The sequence below is a fragment of the Dromiciops gliroides genome, chromosome 3 (genome assembly GCF_019393635.1).
Source record: "Dromiciops gliroides isolate mDroGli1 chromosome 3, mDroGli1.pri, whole genome shotgun sequence".
NCBI lineage: Eukaryota > Metazoa > Chordata > Mammalia > Microbiotheria > Microbiotheriidae > Dromiciops > Dromiciops gliroides.
The window spans coordinates 623,124,248-623,145,031 of record NC_057863.1 but is presented as its reverse complement, the minus strand read 5'-3'; the positions used below and the strand labels follow the sequence as shown (position 1 = coordinate 623,145,031).

At 44.2% G+C, this 20,784-nt stretch overlaps 1 protein-coding gene across 2 annotated transcripts; it reads right to left on the bottom strand.

The window, feature by feature from the left end:
- Position 1: 1 nt before the first annotated feature.
- MAD2L2 (mitotic arrest deficient 2 like 2) lies at positions 2 to 15,711 on the bottom strand. 2 transcript variants are annotated; one of them, XM_043993171.1, is made up of 9 exons: positions 15,597 to 15,711; positions 14,041 to 14,092; positions 13,788 to 13,906; positions 7,681 to 7,752; positions 6,743 to 6,843; positions 5,681 to 5,775; positions 4,602 to 4,675; positions 753 to 845; positions 2 to 132 (listed from the first exon to the last, which is right to left on the bottom strand). In XM_043993171.1, exons 2-9 carry the CDS (start codon positions 14,078 to 14,080, stop codon positions 91 to 93), a joined length of 636 nt encoding a protein of 211 aa, XP_043849106.1. In that variant the 5' UTR covers positions 14,081 to 14,092; positions 15,597 to 15,711; the 3' UTR covers positions 2 to 90. The 2 variants fall into 2 exon arrangements, with proteins under 2 accessions (XP_043849106.1, XP_043849105.1); XM_043993170.1 differs by lacking the exon at positions 2 to 132 and having other exon boundaries at positions 699 to 845.
- Between the last annotated feature and the right edge of the window lie 5,073 nt (positions 15,712 to 20,784).

Sequence of the window (20,784 nt, the reverse complement as noted above, 5' to 3'; positions counted from 1 at the left end):
ATGGGGTAAGAGCACTTGAAGCCAGGGATGCCGTTCTAGACCCATGATGGCTGCCAAAGTCCATTCCTCTGTTAGCTGGGGAGGCCTGCTTCAACTGCTCTTGTGAGCCCTCTCCTCCACATACAGCTGCATCTGTTAGAAGGAAACCAGAAAAAAAAAAAGAAAAAAAAAAAAAGAAGGAAATCAGGCTGGCAGTAATGATGGTTAAAGGCTGTGTTTCTGTGGCACTTTAAGGTTAACAGGGAGACATTCCCGTTTCAGAGATGGGAACACTGAGGCTCTCAAAAGAGAAGCGACTTGCCTTGAGTTACACAATTACTAAGTGGAAGACAGATCAGACCTATTCTATTTGGTGCCAGAGAAGAGTGGTTAGAAGTAGCAGAGAAAAAAAATAAATAAAAAAACAAACAAACAAAAAAAGAAGACGAAGTAGCAGAGAAACAAATTTGGCCTTGACGTAGGTAAAAACATCCTAATCCTTATCCCCCAATGGGAAGCCATCCAAAAGTGGCATAGGCTGCCTTAGGAGGTAGTGAGCCTCCCTTAGTGCTCTTCAAGCAACACTCTTTGCCCAAGATGTCATAGAAGGGATGCTTTTGGGAGGGAGTAGGAATTGATCTAGCTGGTCTCTATGGTTCTGCAAAGGGTCAATAGCCATGGGCTGCTTGTAGCACTCTAAGCCTCATGAAATGCATTTCCTAGCAGTCACTGGGATATCGAGGTCCCATGCCATCCTTCCCACTCAGCCTCACCTTTAAAATGTCCGAGGTCATGGTCTTCAGTGGGATTAGCCGGGGATCATGCATGTGCACATCCTGCTCATCTGCCAAGATCCAAGGGAAATCCTGAGGGCAGAGAGTACAGAATTCCATGAGATACAAGATGAAGAGGGAAACCCCCAGTTAAGAATCCCTGGGCAATGTTCTAAGAAGAATAAGTAGTAACTATCTCAAACCAAGAGCAAGCATTATTTGCAATGGGAGCTAGAAGCTTTCCCAATAAATCAGGGGTAAAGCAAGGATGCCCATCATCACCACTATTATTCAATATTGCACTAGAAATGCTAGCTATAGTATATAGTAATAAGACAAGAAAAAGAAATTGAAGGACCAAAACTATGCACTGAGGAAATAAAACTATCAGTCTTTGCAGATTATATGATGGGACACTTGGATAACCCCAGAGAATCGACTAAAAAAACCCAGCTGAAACAATTCATAACTTCAGCAAAGTTGCAGGATATAAAATAAAACCACATAAAATCAACAGAATTTCTATATACTACCAACAAAACTCTGCAGCAAGAGATGGAAAAAGAAATTCCATTTAAAATAACTGTAGACAATATACAATACTTGGTAAGTCTACCTGCCAAGACAAAACCAAGGATTATATGAACACAATTACAAAATGCTTTTCACACAAATAAAGACATTTAAACAATTAGAGAAATATTCATTGTTCATGGGCAGGCCGAACCAATACCTTGTTCTCACTTTATGTAAATTCACATTACACAAATTTGACATTATGTAAAGAATTCTCAAAGAAATCCTCATTCCAGAAAAATACCTATGTTAACTTGACTGTACATAACTGTGTCTCTCTCTGCTCCTGTGGCCTCCCAACCCCATACCCCATACCCCACCAACCAGGAAAAAAAAATCCTCCAAGTGAAGCAAAAGAACAGATGGGCATTATCAGCAGTCACATGAAAAAAATGCTCTAATCTCTGCTGATTAGAGAAATGGAAATTAAAGCAATTCTGAGATTCCACCCCACATCTTTCAGATTAGATAACATGACAGAAAAGGAAAATGGTTACTGCTATAGAGGAAATATGGAAAAATTAGGACACTAATCCACTGAGGAGTGGCTTTTATTTTGGCATTTAATCTCTCATCTTTTTTTTTTTCATTTTAATAGTATTTTGGTTTTTTTCCAATTACATGTAAAGGCAAATGTTAACATTTATTAAAAAAAAAACTTAGTTCCAAATTTTCTCCCTCTCTCACCTCCCCCCACCAAGACGGTAAGCAATTTCATATAGGTTATCTATGTGTAATTCATGTATAATATATTTCCTTATTAGTCATGCTGTGAAAGAAGACAGACCAAAGAAATAAAAACAGAAAAAAATAAAGTAATGAGTTTTTTGGACTTGTCCTGGATCGTTGTATTGCTGAGAAGATCTAATTCATTCACAGTTGATCATCGTATAGTATTGCTGTTATTGTGTCCAATGTTCTCCTGGTTCTGCTCACTTCACTCAGCAGCAGTTCATGTAAGTCTTTCCATGTTTTTCTGAAATCTGCCTGCTCAGAATTTCTTATAGCACAGTAATATTCTATCACAATCATATACCAGAACTTGTTCAGACATTCCCCATGTGATGGATATCCCTTCAATTTCCAATTCTTTGCCACCACAAAAAGGGCTGCTATAAATATTTTTGTACAACCAGATCCTTTTCCCTTTTTTTGATCTTTTTGGGATACAGACCTAATAGTGGTATTGCTGAATCAGAAAGTATGCAGAGTTTGATTGTCCTTTGGGGATAGTTCCAGATTGTTCTCTAGAGTGGTTGAATCAGTTCACAACTCCACCAACAATCACTAATGCATTGTTGATGGAGTTATGAACTAATCTAACCATTCTGGAGAACAATCTGGAACTACATCTAAAATAAGCAGAGCCAGGATAACATCATACATAGAAAAAACAATATTGTTAAGGATGATCAACTACAAAAGACTTGGCTACTCTGATCAAGACTGAGCCAAGACCGTTCCAAAAGACTCATGATGAAAAATGCTCTCTACCTCCAGAGAGAGAAAATTGATGAACTCTAAATGTAGATTGAAGCTTATTTTAAAAAAAAAACTTTATTTTTCTTGGTTTTTTGTCTGTTTCTTTTGCAATATGGCTAATATGGAGATGCATTTTTGCATGACTTTGAATTATAATTGATATTAAATTGTTTACCTTCTCAAAGAGGGAGAAGGGGAGAGAAGGAGAGAATTTGAAACAATTTTTTTAATGATTATTAATTTTACATGTAATTGACAAGTATTTAATAAAATGAAATTTTATTAAAGAAAAAAAAGAATCCCTGGCCAAAGGGAGCCCCTTCCTGCTGTGAGCCACAGCCCCTGAAGAGAGATCCCTCTGGAAGCTAAGGGCAGCCCCACAATCTGGCCTTTTCACTTCATGTCATGTCCCTGCCTAATCAGTCCAACTCAACCAGATTCCACTGGGAGTCTCCTTCCTAGCTCCCAGCCTTGGCTAATACTGTTGTACATGTTTGGAATGTTTCCCTTCCCCACCTTTACCTGTTAAATTCTCACCCACCCTTTCTCCTACCTTTTGCCTTCCTTTTGTATCCCCAGCCTGGCACACAGCCGGCACTTAATGAATGCTTACTGACTAACAGACACACATAAAACCCCTTTTGTTTATGCTTTTGGATTACAGATTTAGAGTTGGAAGATATCTAGTCCAACCCCCTGATTTTACACCAGGAAAAACAGAGGCCCAAACTTCACAGCGTACTTTGTGTGGCATCTCCCTAATGCACTTCCCATAGATGTTCTGTAACACAGTTATTCCCCAATGGGATATCAGTGCCTTGACTGGTTTCCCTTTTGTCTAGCAGACTGCCTATACAGATTAGGTGCTTAACAAAAGCTAGTTGATTACTTGTATGTCTGGTTATCTCTCTCTCTTAAGTCATGGGCCTTGCCTCATGGAGCTTACAGTCTCTCTAAGTAGGGCCTCAGTTTTCCCCAGGGTCAATAAGCTCTTCAGCCTCCCAGGTGTCCTCCTCGAGTCATACCGCTACCCACTTCCTGCATACAGTAGATGGTTAATCATTTAAAAAATTTTAATGAAATAAACACTTATTAAGTACCTACTGTGTACTTTGTGACAGGCATTGTTCTGGGAGGTGGAAAGGCTTGGACATCAAACAATGGCCAGGCTTGGATACCCCCACCAGATCTCACAGGCTTCCTTCCAAAGCACACTCATGTCTCAAAGTACTGAGGGGTCATGATGGGTGAGCAAAGGTAAACTCACCACCTAACCTGCCATTATCTAGCAGCTCCCAGCCTGGAACCCTCTCTGGGCAGCATGCCACCTGACCTACATTGTCCATGCCCTTACTATCTGGGAGTTCATCCACTCACCTTTGGACCTTCTGTTCTGAGGCTGGATTGGCCAGAGTGCATGAAGAAGGGGACAAACTCAGCTAACCCACTGTATGTCCAGCCAGCTCCAAACCCTATTTCTCATGATGTTCAGCCACCCCAAGTATCTTGGCATCTTTCTTGCCTAACCTATCTCATGGGCTCAGGATACATCGCTTGTTTGGCCTTTATTTTCTAAGAGGAACATAACATTGGGGTGATGTCATGACTTGCACTAAATTGGATTTAAGTTGAGAGAGGGCTGTGCAAGGTCACCGACCTCCTTCTCTCCTCCAGAGCCATCTGGGTCCAGTGACAAGGGGAAAAGACTGCTCCAAGGTCACAAAGCAAGTCCCTGTCAGAAATCCTCAAGACATCACTCTTTGATACACAGAGGCAGACACCAGAACTCACCTTGATCACCTGAATCTTTTCCATGTTTCGTGTGGCAGCTTCCCGAGTGTGGACCAAGACAGTGAAGGTACAGCCTGCATCGGGGAGAAAAGGACATCAGGATGGGGGGCACACAGAGAGGCAACCTGATCGCTCTCCCCTGGGCTCCTACTCAATTTCCCCTCCTCCTGGCCAGCTCTAGCACCGTGCTCCAGCCCCGGAATACTCATGGTAAAATGACATGGGGGCAGCTAGGTGTCGCAGTGGATAGAGCACCGGCCCTGGATTCAGGAGGACCTGAGTTCAAATCCAGCCTCAGACACTTAACACTTACTAGCTGTGTGACCCTGGGCAAGTCACTTAACCCCAATTGCCTCACCAAAAAAAAAAAAAAATGACATGGGGCCTACGCAGCCGGACCCCTCATCCAAGACCAGAAACCTTCAAGGCAAGAGGAAGGCCCTTGTGTTTCTGGTACTTCCTGGTCTAATGAAGACTAGATCAAGATGTGGAAGGACTCAAGGACACCCTCTTTTTTAAGAGCCTGCATGGGGGCAGTTAGGTGGCACAGTGGATAGAGCACCGGCCCTGGAGTCAGGAGTACCTGAGTTCAAATCCGGCCTCAGACACTTGACACCTACTGGCTGTGTGACCCTGGGCAAGTCACTTAACCCCTATTGCCTCACTAAAAAAAATTAAAAAAAAAAAAAAGAGCCTGCATGTGTGCACACAAGTAGAAATGGTCACAGTAGAAGAGACTACAGCAAATGAATGGTGTGATTGGAGCCAGGAAGAATGGGTCCATCATGGAAGACTTCCTAGAGGAGGCCACGGTAAAGTTGCACAATAGCAGTGGCTTCACAAAAGAGGCAGAGCAATAGGCTGAGTTGGAACACCCCCCCGTGGAGCGTGTGTGGTGCTGGGTCAAGGCACGCGCACCACCAGAAGTGCCCAGGGGAGTCAGCTCAGCCCTGGGAATGCCCTATGGGATGCTCCCCTGCAGGCCCATCCCTGGGGATGGATGCCCGATGGGACGGGCTCCAATTCAGAAAAAGCCAGCCAACACCCAGAGCCCAGGAGGAGAGAACAGCAGGGCCTACCTGGGGGGTTATGGTCCAGGACGGCATCACAGACGCTGATCTTCAGGATGAAGGCACGAAGAAGTTGTTCCACGTGGGACAGCAGAGAGTCCGAGCTGGGAACGAGAGAAGCCGGTGACTCGCCCTGCGTGCACCAACAGGCCAAGCCCACCCAATAAGAGCCAGGCTCTCGGAGGGGGCTACAGCCTTGGAAGAGCATCTCACTCTGTTCTCTCCATTTGACAGATGAAAAAACTAAGGCTCAGACAAGCTGAGAAGGGAACCCAAGGTCCCTGACTCCCAGCTGACAAGGGGTTCTGCATCCCCTCCATCACCTGCCCCTTCTTTGGGTCTCCTAAACATACCAGCAAGGGGCTTTGGCATGATATTATTGAATAGGGGAAAGAATAAAAGAGGGAAATGAAACACATGGATTCAACCTGTGTGGTCTTGGAGAAATCACTCTACCTTTGGGCCTTTTTTTCCCTCTGTAAAATTAGGGGGAGAGGGGAACCACTAGATACCCCTGAGATCCTTTCTAGCTGTAGACCTATGCTCCTCGGAGAAATGCCAAGCTACACAGAGATAGGCCCCCTTTTGATCTTCCTTGGCCTCACTACCTCACTCTTAAAATCTGGACATTAGATTAGACCCTCCGGCAGTCTGGGGAAGCCCATGAATGGCGCCCTTTCTAGAATCATGTTTTTAGATACCTACAAATAAAAGGTACAGGGCTACAAGGGAAAAACCACTTCTATTGGGATACAGTGAAGAAAGTGTTAAGAAAACAAGCCCATGGGGCCCAGTCAAAAACCCCCATGTTCTCTGTGACAAGGGTCTTTCTGGTTTCATCAGACATCTCCTGTTTTGCCGTCCTCTATTCTAAGGTTCCTCCCAGCTCTGACATTTTCTGAGCGAGGGTCCCGTCCCTCTGAGTTCTATCATTCTGGGGCCAGAGGACCTGGTCCATTCAGCTCTGACATCCTCCCTCCTAAGGCCTTCTTCTTCTTCTTCTTCCTCCCAGGGATCACACCCATTCTGTGCCTCTTTTCAAAGAGGCGAGGACAGAGCTCTGGGGCTTACCTGATAGAAAGCAGGGGAGGCTGAGTGATTTCAAAGACGAATCTCTCCACTGGGTGGTGCTCTTTGTCCAGAATCACCACCACCACCTTCTCCACATCGTTCTGCAAACAGAGGTCAACCCCGGCCCGTCTCACAACATCAAATGCAGCAACCACAAATGTTTAGAAACCAGCGTCCCAGGCACCCGTGTCTCTCTCAGTCATCCCACAGCAAGGAAGCTCCCTTTACCTGTGCCGATACCAATTGTTCTTGACCTTGCCAAAGAGAGTTGCCAAGAGGTACCAACCCTCGGCTGTCCAAGGGTCATCCAGCCAGCCTATCACAGACCGGCTCTCTACCCGCTGTACAATCCTGCCTCTCTGCATGTTATGTAGCCAATATAACAGAGCAAGGCGGTGCAGGAAAGAAAGCTGGGCCATACCGGGATTTAGAGGCAGGCGGGGTGTTAGAGGCTATTACTGACGCTCTCATTTTGGAGAAGAGTTAATAAGAGGTCCCAGGTCCAAAGCCCCACTCAGCCACTTGCTCGTTTTGTGGATTAGGGCAAGTCATTTCAAACCATCTGGGCCTCAGTTTCTCTGTCTGTAACATGAAGAGGTTCCTCTGGATGAGCTCTAAGCACCATCCCTACCCTAGATCTAATCTGATGACCTACCTCAAAGCTCAACCAGGGGCCGCTAGGTGGCGCAGTGGAGAGAGCACCGGCCCTGGAGTCGGGAGGACACTTGACACTTACTAGCTGTGTGACCCTGGGCAAGTCACTTAACCCCAATTGCCTCACCAAAAAAAAAAAAAAATTTTTAATTAAAAAAAAACAAAAAAACCCAAAGCTCAACCAGAATCCATGACATCCAGAGAAATAGAAGTGAAGTGGTAGAAAAAGGACCAGAGGGATTAGGGGAGATTTGGGGGGCAGGGGCAGCAGGATTACTACTCACCTTCTCCAGCAACGGCTTAACACAGTGAAGGGTATCTTGAATGTACTGATTCAGCTCTGGATGACAAGACATCTGTTCACAGAAGAACCAAGAATGAGGGCCTTGGGATAATCAATCAGCATTTATTATTATGTGCTGAGGATACAGAGACCCACAAAAAGTAAAACTATCCCTGCTCTAAAGCTACAGATAATCCAATCACAACAAACCTTTATTAAAGGAGGAAGAAGGAGGGAATAGGGGTGGAATGAAGAGGCACCAAGAATTTCTATCCCCACTCTCATTTAACCCTGGGTCATTGGTTATTAATGGGAGTGGCACGTTGCTGGGTGTGCCAAAATTTTACATGAAATTATAGATAAAAGGTCATTTGTAAATAAATGTTTTATATAAATTTGACTTCCCCAGCATATGCACTGTGGTGAGTTGAGTCTTCACAAAATTAAAAAAAAAACAAACAAACTTGCCTATTACTGATAGGTTCAAGATACCTCGGAACACAAAACCTTGAACAAGGAACAAAAATGGAAGATCTTATTGAGGGGAAAACTTTGTGTATGTATCATATGTCTCCCAACTGCCAATTTAAATCTTCAGCATGAAAAGCAATTTAGAACTACATCCAAAGAGTTATAAAATGTGTGTACCCTTTGTCCCAGCTATACCACTACTAGGCCTATACACCAAAGAGATCAAAGCAAAAGGAAAAGGACCTATTTGTACAAAAATATGTATAGAAGTTTTTTTTGTGGTGGCAAAGAATGGGAAATTGAGGAGATGCCCATCAATTGGGGAAAAGCTGATTAAGTTGTGGTATATGAGTGAATACTATTGTGCTATAAGAAACGATGAGCATGGGGGCAGCTTGGTGACCCAGGGGATAAAACACCGGCCCTGGATTCAGGAGTACCTGAGTTCAAATCCGGCCTCAGACACTTGACACTTACAAGCTGTGTGACCCTGGGCAAGTCACTTAATCCCCATAGCCCCGCCAAAAAAAAGACAAACATGTAGTTGGGAAATATTTCATGAAATAAATAAAAATGCATTTTTTTAAAAAACTCAGAAAAAATTTTCAGCGTGCCCTGAATGCAAAGAATGCTCCTGCATGAGACAAAAAGGAAAAGATTTGAAGACCACCATTCTCATGTCCCAGACTCCATTACCCACCCACGGCTCTGTCTTTGATGAGGGAGCAAGGGTGATTGTTTGGAACAAGGCCTAGCATCCTTCACCATTCACAGTGACACCACCACTTCCCAAGGACATCCTCCCAATAAAACCAATCTGTCCTTAATGGTAAACCTTCCAAGGCAGTTAGGTGACACAGTGCATAGAGCACCAGGCCTGGAGACAAGAAGACCTGAGTTCAAATCCTACCTAAAACCTCTACTAGCTGAGTGACCTTGGGCAAGTCACTTAACCCTAATTTGACTCAGTTCCTCATCTGTAAAATGAGCTGAAGAATATGGCCAACCACTCTTTACCAAGAAAATCCAAATGGGAGTCAGACACGACTGAAATGACTGAACAACAACAATACCCTTCCAAGTGTTGTCTCCCCCTTTAGAATCTAAGCTTCTTTGATTTAGTATTTACACCCCCATCCCTTAACGTAGTCAGTGCTTAATAAATGCTTTTCATACATTCATATCACCTGAGCTCCAACTTAATTCAATCGAACAAAAAAAAAATACAACTACAAAAAGTCAGTCTCCACCATATTTTTCTATTTTACAGTTGAGGAAACTGAGGCAAACAGAGGCAAGTGGCTTGCCTAGTGTCGCCCAGCTGGTGAGTATCTGAGGCTGGTTTCGAACTAAAGTCTTCCTGACTCCAGGCTAAATACTCTATTCGCTATTCTCTACCCGCTGTACAATCCTGCCTCTCTGCATGTTATGTAGCCAATATAAATCATTAGAGATGCCTCTAATATTATTGCTATATTGTGATAAATGTATTACCCTCAGCTATAGAACACCCTACCTACCCATATTGCCCTGCAATATTATCCTGTATTTATTTTGTCTATACATACAGACTTGTTTCTCCCAAAAGAATGTAAACCCTTTGAGGGCAAGACTATTTTACTTGCTTCTGTATCCCCAGCACCTGATATAATAATAGGTATAATAATAATATGTTCATCGTCATCATCATCTCCCACCATCCCCTTTTCTAGATTACCTTTTTTTCCAAATTGGAGGGGTTGGAGGGGTAGAGGAGAGGGGAGGGTGAATAAAGAAATACAGCCGTTGGGCAGCTAGGTGGCGCAGTGGATAAAGCACCAGCCCTGGATTCAGGAGGACCTGAGTTCAAATTTGAACTCAGGCACTTGACACTTACTAGCTGTGTGACCCTGGGCAAGTCACTTAACCCTCATTGCCCCGAAAAAATAAATAGATAGATAGATAGATAGATAGATAGATAGATAGATAGATAGATAGATAGATAGACAGATAAATGCAGCTGTTGTGTTTGCTTCTATTAAATAAGGGGAAGAGAACACATATAAGGGAATGGTGGCCAGGGAGGGCCATTTTGGTTAGAAAAGTTATGGTGGCACCAACAAGAGCAGCAGATTGACACATTCTTTCCATTGTTAACAACAGCAGTTGATTTGATTATGACTCCAGCATTGGATGGGGTGGGGCCTTCCCATCTCTTTCCCATTTCAAATCAGGTTAGGAGGCATTAAGAGAGGTTTAGGATTGGTTAAAGACCAACCAGGCACGCATGGATAAGGAGAGTTAATGAATGAAAGAATGATTTTCTTTTTGTTCTTGTCGTTGTTGTTGTTTTTGAAGAATGATTTTCTTTGTAGCTTCCTTAGCTGGCTGTCCTGAGAGGACAGCCCTTATATCACCTAGAAAAGTTTTCTTTCCCTGTCAACAATTTCAGAGGAGATTAGGGGAAGGATGATTTCATTTGTAAGTAGGCCAGGAAAAATGGAGGGATCTGGCAGTCTCACAGGCCAAGCAAGTACTAAGAAAAATTCCTGATGCCTCCCTCAAGTCCCAGACTCCATTACCCACCCTGAAAATCTAGGGTTAAGGTAACTATGTGTCCCACTATGCCTGGAGTCAGGAAGGCCTGAATTCAAATCCTCAGATACTTACTAGTTGTGTGATCCTGGGTAATTCTCATAACCTCTATTTGTCTCATTTCCTCAACTGTAAAATAAAGATAATCAAACTCCTACCTCCCAGGGTTGTTTTGAGAAAAAAATGGGATAATAGTTAGAAAGCACCTAGCACATGCCTGTAACACAGTGATGGAGGAAGCTAAAAGGGGATTGGCAGTGTGGTAAAAAGTTTTAACAGTCGGTTAGCAATAATGGAGAGATGCCAGTTTTTTTAAGGACCACCCTTTCGGGGAGGAGACCAACGGCATGAGCTACGCACGCCAGTCCGCCTGCTACGCACTCGACTTCCGGGGTGCGAGCTTAAAAGGTAAGGAGAGAACGGAAGTGGGATCTTTTTTCCTGCTCTGCTGGTCCCCTGGCTGCACTGCACAGACAGATGCTGACTGGAGTTCAACTCGGCCCGGCTCGTGGTTAGCAGCACGCGCTTGACTCGGTCTCTCTCTCTCTCTCTCTCCCCAAAGGTGGCCTTGGGCTTTTGGTGAGTTTTATATGGAATATAGACTAAGCTTAGACTTAAGACTATTTGTTTTGTATTTCTACTTTCCTATCCCTCTAATCAACATCACACAATAAAGCTCTAACTAGAAAACCAGAAGCTTCTTCCATTTACTAGTCTGGGAGATAAATTAAGGGAAAGGTTAAAGAGGGGAGATTTATGATCTAATATCCAATTTTAAATCTCACAGCAGACTACCCAAGACTTGGGTTCTTAATCTTTTTTTTTTTTAACTTTTTAGTGAGGCAATTGGGGTTAAGTGACTTGCCCAGGGTCACACAGCTAGTAAGTGTTAAGTGTTTGAGGCCGGATTTGAACTCAGGTCCTCCTGATTCCAGGGCCGGTGCTCTACCCACTGCGCCACCTAGCTGCCCCTTGGGTTCTTATTCTTAATAATACCTAAAAGGGTTAACAGAGAAAGTAAGGTTTGTGTTCTTACAGTAACCAAGAGGGTTCGAGTCCCTATCAACCTATACCATCAACAGAAATGGTAACCAGGGACCATTAACCATTAATAGCCATTAATATTCCTAGATGACAGAACACCTAGAAACCAGATCTTAAGTAAAGAGATATCACAAACACAGAGACCCTCTGGGTCTGACAAGTTTAGGAACATGTGCAGAAAAGGCCAAATGTCTCCTTAGGTTCACCTTATGTTTAAATCCCAAAAACACAGGGAAAAAGGTACCGGCCTCGGGGGAGGTCTTAGGACCCCAAAAATCCCAAATTGGGATAAGCCCTCCCATGTACCTCCTTATGGAGGAGATTAAGATAATGAGGAGATAACCTACTTTTTCTCACTATAAATATAACCATCTTTCTTCCCCCTATTTGAGACACCTTTTCTTTTCTCCTATGGTTTTCTCTCTGCAGCCTCAAAGTATTCTAATAAAACCTGGGAACCTGAATCACTGAGTCTTATAATTCCTTGGGACGCCTCACAATGAATTTGATCAATTAAACCCATCCCCCACATCAACAGTAGGCGCTGTATAAATGCTGGCTGTAATTATTTGAGACTGCTTCTAGGGATCACACCACTGTGACATAATTGAGCAGATCCTCTTGAAGCTTCCTTTCAGAACCACTGACAAGATCTAATCCCACCAAAGCACCGGCCCTGGAGTCAGGAGGACCTGAGTTCAAATCCGGCCTCAGACACTTAACACTTACTAGCTGTGTGACCCTGGGCAAGTCACTTAACCCCAATTGCCCAGCAAAAAAAACAACAACAACAACAAAAACAACAAAAAAAACCCCCAAAGATCTAATCCCACCAATACCTTCAAAAGCTCAGCTCCAATGTCAGGGCTTGACACAAGGCCTTTCCTGAACCCCTCAGCTGCCAAGTGTCTTCCCCTGAAATATTATCTGTATTTATTTTGTATTTCCTACCCTCGTGTCATCTCCCCCAAGGGATATCAAAGAGGGACCAGGGAGCAGTAGAAATCATATTAGAAACGAGGCCAGTGAGCCGGCTGTTCTCCAGCAGATACTTTCCTGGAACATCAGGCCTTTCCCCAGGATAAGCTGAAATCTCTTCATACTGGAAACTGACCTTGCTTGATACTCATCACCTCAAGTGCCCTTTCCCCGGATCTGGAGGGAAGGGCAATAAACTCCTCCCAAAGCCTTCCTTTATAGAGGGCTCAGGACTTTTCCAGATAAACTCTTCATTTTCTATCATCTGCTCCAAATGGGATTTCCATTAGCTCTTCTGTTTGTGTGCTATCTTCCCTCATTAGTATATAAACTCCTTGAAGGCAAGGGACTGGCATTCTTTTTTTTGGAGGGTGGGGTGAGACAATGAGGGTTAAGTGACTTGCCCAGGATCACACAGCTAGTAAGTGTCAAGTGTCTGAGGCTGGATTTGAACTCAGGTCCTCCTGAATCCAGGGCCGGTGCTTTATCTACTGCAGCGCCACCTAGCTGCCCCAGTCATGCTTTTTCTTATTTGCATTCCCAGCCCTTAGCACATTACTTAATAAATGTTAGTTGACCACCTTCATGACCTTGGACAATTCCCTAAACATTAAGCACCTACTCTGTTCCAGGCACTGTGCTAAGTGGTGGGGATACCAAAGAAACAAGCCACATCCCCTTTGTGGGTCTCAGTTTCTTCACTTCTACAACCAAAGTGTTGAACCAGAATAACCTCTGGGGTCCCTTCCAGCTCTAGAGTTATGATTCCCAACAAGTGGGCATCCGACTTCCACCTGAAGATTCCCTAGTCACAAAGCATCCACATGAGAACTCTTTGATCTATGAAAATAGCTATCAAGTCTTTTTCTTGTTCTAGGGCAAATAACCCTAGATTTTTCAAATGATCCCAAAGATGGCACGCTCTTTTTGTCCTTTCCTCCCTTGGACCCAAGTGAGTTTATCAATAATGTCCATCACAAAATGGGCTGACCAAGGACTAAATACAATACTCCACAATATCCTCACAGCGCCATTCCCTACCTGGACGGGCACATTGTATTTCTTTCTCTTCTGGAAGATTCCAATAGGGTAAACCTCTCGGACATAGAGGATGAGATGCACAGCCACTTCCAAGAATTCACAGAGAACATCAGCCACCACTGGGGACAGAGAAATACACTCTGAGGTGCCACTGGGTGAGCAACAGCAATTATCCCACTCCATGACCCCAATACCAGAGTCAATCTGATACCAGCTCTCCAGCAGGAGACCCCTAAAATCCGAGAGCGCTTACCTTGTCCAAAGTTAAGGTCCTGGCGAGTGAGCGTTGTCATTCTTCTGAACACCTGGGAGAGGAGAAAGACAACCTAGTTACTTTCCAAAGCAACCCCTCTAATTATACCCACTGTCCCACCAAACCCATGGGGTGAATTGGGGGGGGGGGGCAAAGGGGCACTCACAGATCCACAGAGGTAAAGAAAAAGAACCTTAAATTCTCAAACTAATAAAACTTATAATTAAAGTCGAATTAAGAACTCAAGGAGCCCTTACTTCCAAGGGAGACTTCATCTGCCACTCAGATGGGTGGGTTCAGGCTGCTGTTGGTCCCTCCTAATGGGAAAGCATTGTCCTCCCCTTGCCCACCTTTCTGGTCCCCTCCTCCCTCCCCTCCCTCTCACATCTCAGCATCTAAAACCCTGCTCTCAAGGACTGCTGAGCACAATCCCTATTTACTCCCTCAAACCCTAACAGCTGGAATCTCCATTAGGACAGCCTAGGTTGGTAATGATATTGCTCTATAATAACAATGATAATAGCTAACATTTATATAGCAAGTATGCAAAACGTGTTACATATATTATCTCATTTGATTCTCACGACAACCAGATGAAAATATGAGTTCTTAAGGGAAGGGATTGTTTCTTTTTTTCCTTCATTTTGCCTCTGTCTCTGTATCCCCAGAATCTAGTACACATGGTTGGCATTTAATAAATGTTTATGGTGGTGCAGTGGATAAAGCACCGGCCCTGGATTCAGGAGGACCTGAGTTCAAATCCGGCCTCAGACACTTCACACTTACTAGCTGTGTGACCCTGGGCAAGTCACTTAACCCCCACTGACCCGCAAAAAAAAAAAAAAAGTTTATCGAATAAATGAATGAACAACCTAGACTTCACCTTCCAGGTTCCCACACTCACAGGCCTCAGCAACCAATTTTGTGTAAGAGATGGGGATGAGAAGACACACACACACACACACACACACACACACACACACGAAATTAAACCTCTCTAGCCTGCAGGAGTTTAAGAGAAATAGACCAGGGTCGCTGGCCCAAAGAAACCCCAGGGTAGTAAGGCTGGCTGATGCGGATTTTGTGGAGGGAGCAGATCCACAGATAGTCCCCTTCTTCCAGGGGCCGGGAGTGTGGCCAAGGGCTGTTTCCCAAGCCTAACCTGGTCATCTGGATCTAAGGCCCTCCCACGCCTACCTCTGAACGCAGGCGAGGGTTCAGCAAAGTTGAATCTCCATGTCCCCCCCTTCCTGGGATTTCCAGGATTGGGGGGGGATCGGAGGAAGTGGCAGGTAGGAAGGGGCACCCCTACAATGGTCGCCTGAAAAGGGGGTGGGGGCGGAATATGCAGCTGCCTTGGGGATAATGTAATGGAGAAAGAGATGGGGAAAGGCTTCCCACCCGCGGTCCGGACAGTGCACATCTGGCTCCGGTGGCGGATCCAGGGCACAGTTGGCAGCTGTAGCAGCAGCTGGGCAGCGCCCTGCGCCCCTTCCCACTACACAGTGCTCACCCGCCCGCCCCTGCTCCTCCCCTCAAACCTAGGGGACCGGTACCGGCTGCCGGCGCTCAGCGCGGGGCGGCCGAACCCAGACGCTCTGTCTCCGACTCCGGCTCCGGCTCCGACTCGGGCTCCGGCTTTTTCTCTCCCCGCGGCCCCAACGCGGAACCCCCCCCCCCCCCCCCCCCCCCGCTCCCCGGCGCGCGGCGGGGTGACGTCCCACCGCCTCCCACCAGGTCCTAGCGCCCGCCAAGTCCCTGGCTCCGCCCCTATCTCGGGCCCACGCCAGCGCCACTCTCCGCCCCTCCCCTTCCAGCTCGGCTGAGTTCCCAGCGGCGGAGATGCTGGCCACATCTGGACTGGTGGGAACGAGCCGAGCAGCAGAGATGCTTTAGAAACCCAGTTCCCTAGGAACTTAAAACCATAATTTTTCAAAGCCCAAAGAAACCTTAGAGATCAAGTGAGATATTTTGCGTAAAGCGCTCAACAAAATGCCTACAGCACATTAATATTTATTACAATTGTTGCTGTTATATTCTGCATGAAGTATTCCTTTCTTCATTTCCCCCGCCCCAAAATTCTTCCTTCCCAAAAGACTTTACTAGTTAACTACTTTGTATATATTTAGCTATGTGTTAAAGATGGCCACTGGGCAAGTCACTTAACCTCAGCCTTAGTTTCCTCATCGGTAAATGGGCATATCGATAGCCTCTAGCTCACAGGGCCGTTTTGAAGATCAAATAAAATATCATATGTAAATAACTTGGCAAACCTTAAGTGCTAGCTATCATTATTGTTAGGTTTGTATTTATTCACTTTATATTTGTGGTTTGTATATTTTTGTATCTATTCATTGTCTCCCTTATTAAAATGCAAACACAATTCTTTGTTATTAGGGATAGCTCTCTGGAAAGGAGAATCTTAAAGTGCTACATGAATGGGAGCTCTCAATTATATTTTTATTTATCAACTTCATACTTATGTTGTACATATTTTTATATGTACTTGTCTCCCTCATTATAACGTAGACCCAATCCTTTGTTATAAAGAATAGCTCTTTGGGAGGGGGAGCCAGAGAGATATGGGAGAAAAACTAGCCGATGTAAAAACAAAAGATATAAATAAAATTTTATTTTTCAAAAATAACAACTGATATTCATATAGCGCCTTACAAGGTTTGCAAAATGCTTTACATATATTAACTCAATATAAACTCATTGTAAATAGATTGTTTCATTCTTTGTACTTGTGTTCCCAGCTCCTCACACAGGCCTGGCACATAGATGCTTAAAAAATACCTCTTGGTTGATTGATCTTTGACCAACCAGTTCATTTTACAAAGATTAAAAGATTTTCCTCAGGTCACACAGATGGTTATCAGTCAAACTGCTAATTCAGGGAATCCAACCTATGATATTTGCTGATCCTTACAGAAGCCTATCTCTAGTCTGTAGCCAATGGGTATTCACATTTATGGAAGGCTCAGAGGTCATTAACACTTTAACTTGTGAGGGTGAATTTAAACTCCATAAGAGTATGGAATTTTCCATTCCCTGGTTTATATCTCCAGTGCCTGGCACTTGTATGTGCCTAATAGTAGGTGCTGACTGATTGATTGTGAACCCTCCCAGGGGTATTTGCATTTCACACTGACCCACTGGAAGGTTAAGGAGAGAAGGCAACTTATCCCCCAGGGAGTCAGATTAGTACAGTGAAATGAGTGCAGTCAAAAGAGCTGGGTTCAAATCCTAGCTACTACCTCTGTGGCCCCCAAGTTGTTTAAGTTCCCTAGGCCTTGGTTTCCTTATCTTGTTAAAAAAAATGGGGGGGGGGGACTACATAGGGTCAAGAACCAGAAGAGATCACCTAGTCAGCTACTTTATTTTCCAGAGAAGGAAACCAAGGCCCATAGAGGTAGTGGAGCTCAAACCTGTCTTCTGACTCCATATCTAAGACTCCTTCCTTCCACTTCCTTATGTAGTTTGGAATTAGGTGGACCTTTCCTGGGATCCCCCCAAATTATGCCTTGTTTTATTATACCTACTCAAAAGATCAATCTTTTGGCCAAGCCAACTGAATAGGAAGGCATGCACCCGTTTGCTCCATTTGAAGGTTAGCATGACGTTTGTGACTGTAGTCTTTTTTTTTTAATTTAATTTTTTTCAGTAGTATTTCAAAGGGAAAACTTTCCTTTGTCTCCATTCACCCCACTCAGTCCCTGCATTAGTGTGTGTGTGGTTGGGGGGGGCTTATGTGGGCTCAGGGTTTTTCGTTCTAGGACCCTTATGAGACAACTACCCTAATTCTCAGGGAGCCAGTTCCAGGGAACTCCTAATTTCTCTTTCCTTTCTCTCTCCCTCATTCTGGCAATCTACATACAGCTAGAACTGCCTCCCTCCCAACCCCCAATCCCAACCATCTGTCATATGAACCTTTGTCTTCTGGGTATTTCTGTGAATCAATCTCCTACCTTTTTGGAAAAGACAACAGTCACACACTGTTTACTAGTCCAATCCTCTCATTTTACAAAGGAAGAACCCACATCCAAGTGGGGATAGTGTTTCAGCTTGGGCTGTTGGACTGTTGACCTGTTTTTATTCTGCCACATTAGATTGGACTTGAGGACATGGGGCAGTGTGGTACAATGGAAAGACCAGTATACTTAGAATCAGAGGACCTGGGTTTAAACCCCAGCTCTGTCACTTACTGCTTGTGTGACCCTCAGCAAATCAGTTGACTTCTCTAGGCTTCAGTTTCTTCATCTGTAAAAAATGGAGGTGGGGGTACTACATGACCTCCAATCCCCCTTCTATTTTTAGAACTCTTATTTGGTACAGATAGATATATCCTTTTTTGATTCTCCTCACTCAGCCCATCTCTAAAATTTGGGTGTTAGACTAGATCCAAGATTCTTTTTTGGGGGTGGGGCAATAAGGGCTAAGTGACTTGCCCAGGGTCACACAGCTAGTAGGTATCAAGTGTCTGAGGCTGGATTTGAACTCAGGTCTTCCTGAATCCAGGGCCGGTGCTCTATCCACTGCGCCACCTAGCTGTCCCTAGATCCAAGATTCTTAACCTTTATTAGTGTCTTGGAGCCCTTGGGCAGTGTCTGATGAAGTACATGGACTCCTTCTCAGAAGTATATTATTTAGACAAATTCATAACTGAAGGAAATGCTAAGTGTCAATTAAAGGTTGATGAAAATAAAAATATAATTTTTTTCCCATCCAAATTCACAGACTCCTTGGTTAAAACCTCCTGGAATAGAGGGGTCCCTTCCAGATCTAAATCTATCATCCCATGAGACCCTCAGAAGAGAAGGGACTTATCCAGGGTCATACAGATAGTCAAGGGGAGAGTTGGGGGTGGGGCTCTTTTGTTTTCCAAGCATTGACCCTGGGCTTTGAAGCCCATAGAAGACAAAGGTGATGTTGCTAGGTGGCAGAATTAGGACAGATGAGGCCCAGACCCTAACCCTAACCTCACAGGGATTTGGGGGAAAGAGATGGGGGTGGGAAAGGACAGAGTGTAAACAAACAATGGAGAAGAGAGATTTCCAGAGGGCAGATGCGATGAGGAAAGGACATTAGTTATTCCTATTTGGGTCACTATAATCTGATTCCTTATGAGACTGATTATATCATGCTGATGGATGGTCATGGTGCCTGGATTGAATTTGGAGTTAATTTATGACAGTCTGGAACATCCATTGCATGGTGGAATGTTATTTGAGATAATTTGCACATTTCTCATGATAACTAGGTAGGAGGGAGTCTAGGATAAAAGGCTAAATGTTTGGGAGGAAAGAGAGTATTTGCCAACTGCAATCAGCTCCCTGGGGAAATGTGGCAGGGCCCTGAGGGGGAAACACTCGAGAAGATTTTAAAATGGAAACGGAATGAAAAAGCAGAGGGGGTGGAAATAATGGAACCACAAACCTCACAAAGAGCTTGTGGCTTGTCTGCTTGTTGAATAGTTGGATGGATGGATGGATGGATGGATGGATGGATGGATGGATGGATGGATGAATGAATGGATGGATGGATGGAAGGATGGGTGGGTGGATGCTTGGATGATATCAATGATCCTCATCACTTGGTTGGCTACTGGGTGATGTAATTTTGACCACCACAACTTTCAAACACCATCCAATTCAACCGGAAAAGCATTTATTAAGCACCTGCTATAATCAAGAAATAGTCTATTATCTGATAGAGTACTAGAATCAGAGTCAGGAAGACCTGAGTTCAAATTCAGCCTCAGACACTAACTAGTTATATGACCCTAAGGAAGTCACCTAACATCTCAGCCTCAGTTTCCTCACCTGAAAAAAATAGGGATAACATATAGAACCTATCCAACATATATACATATCTATATATAATGTGTGTGTATGCAAACTTTAAATTACTACAGAAATATAGCTGTTATTATTATAACAAAGCACTGTGCTAAGCACTAAGGACAGAAAGTTTTTTGGATTTAAAAAAAAATAGAATAGTCCCTGCTTTCAAGGAGCTAACGTTCTACTGACCAGCTAAGGGTGGCTATCTGAACCATGAAGTGAATGTTCGCACTGACAGAGTGGGGATGTTCACACAGATAAAATGGGAGTGTTCACATGGATGGAATTATTTATCCTATCACAGAAGCTACAAATTGAAAGTGACCTCAGTGGCCATCTAGTTGATCCAACATTTTTTTCAGGGGGCAGGGGTGGGAATGTTGTTGATATAGTGAATTCTCAGAATGGAAACTCTCTCTACAAGTGTAAATCCATGTACAATTTTCGGCCTTAGAAATTTTCCCAGAAAGAAGGAGGACTTTGAGGTCAAGAGACTTGTCCAAGGTCACATAGGCAGTATATGTCAGAAGAGGAATTTAAACCCAGATCTCTCTGAAAAACTACCTCCCTAGCTCCTCACTCAGCAACCCTGCCTGAACCCAGCCCTGAATAAAAACTGTTCCTTATGACACTGCTGCTGAATAGGAAGGTCCTCCAGCCTCTGCTTAAAGACCTCCAGGGGGACACCACTGTCTCCCCACTTTGGGGAGGCCCATCCCACTTCAGAACCCTTCTCAATGTTGGGAGATGTTTTCTTACACTAAGATCAAATTGTCTCCTCTGCATCTTCAACCCCTGGCTGCTGCTTCTTCTTCTTTTTGGTGAGGCAATTGGGATTAAGTGACTTGCCCAGGGTCACACAGCTAGTAAGTGTCAAGTGGCTGAGGCTGGATTTGAA

Excerpts from the sequence above, each read along its gene's own strand:
- MAD2L2 (XM_043993170.1), bottom strand. The coding sequence starts at position 14,080 with ATGACAACGCTCACTCGCCAGGACCTTAACTTTGGACAAG. Across the intron at positions 4,676-5,680 it reads CCTGGACCATAACCCCCCAG|GCTGTACCTTCACTGTCTTG; the intron begins GTAGGCCCTGCT and ends TCCCCGATGCAG. Across the intron at positions 846-4,601 it reads AAAAGATTCAGGTGATCAAG|GATTTCCCTTGGATCTTGGC; the intron begins GTGAGTTCTGGT and ends CTCTGCCCTCAG.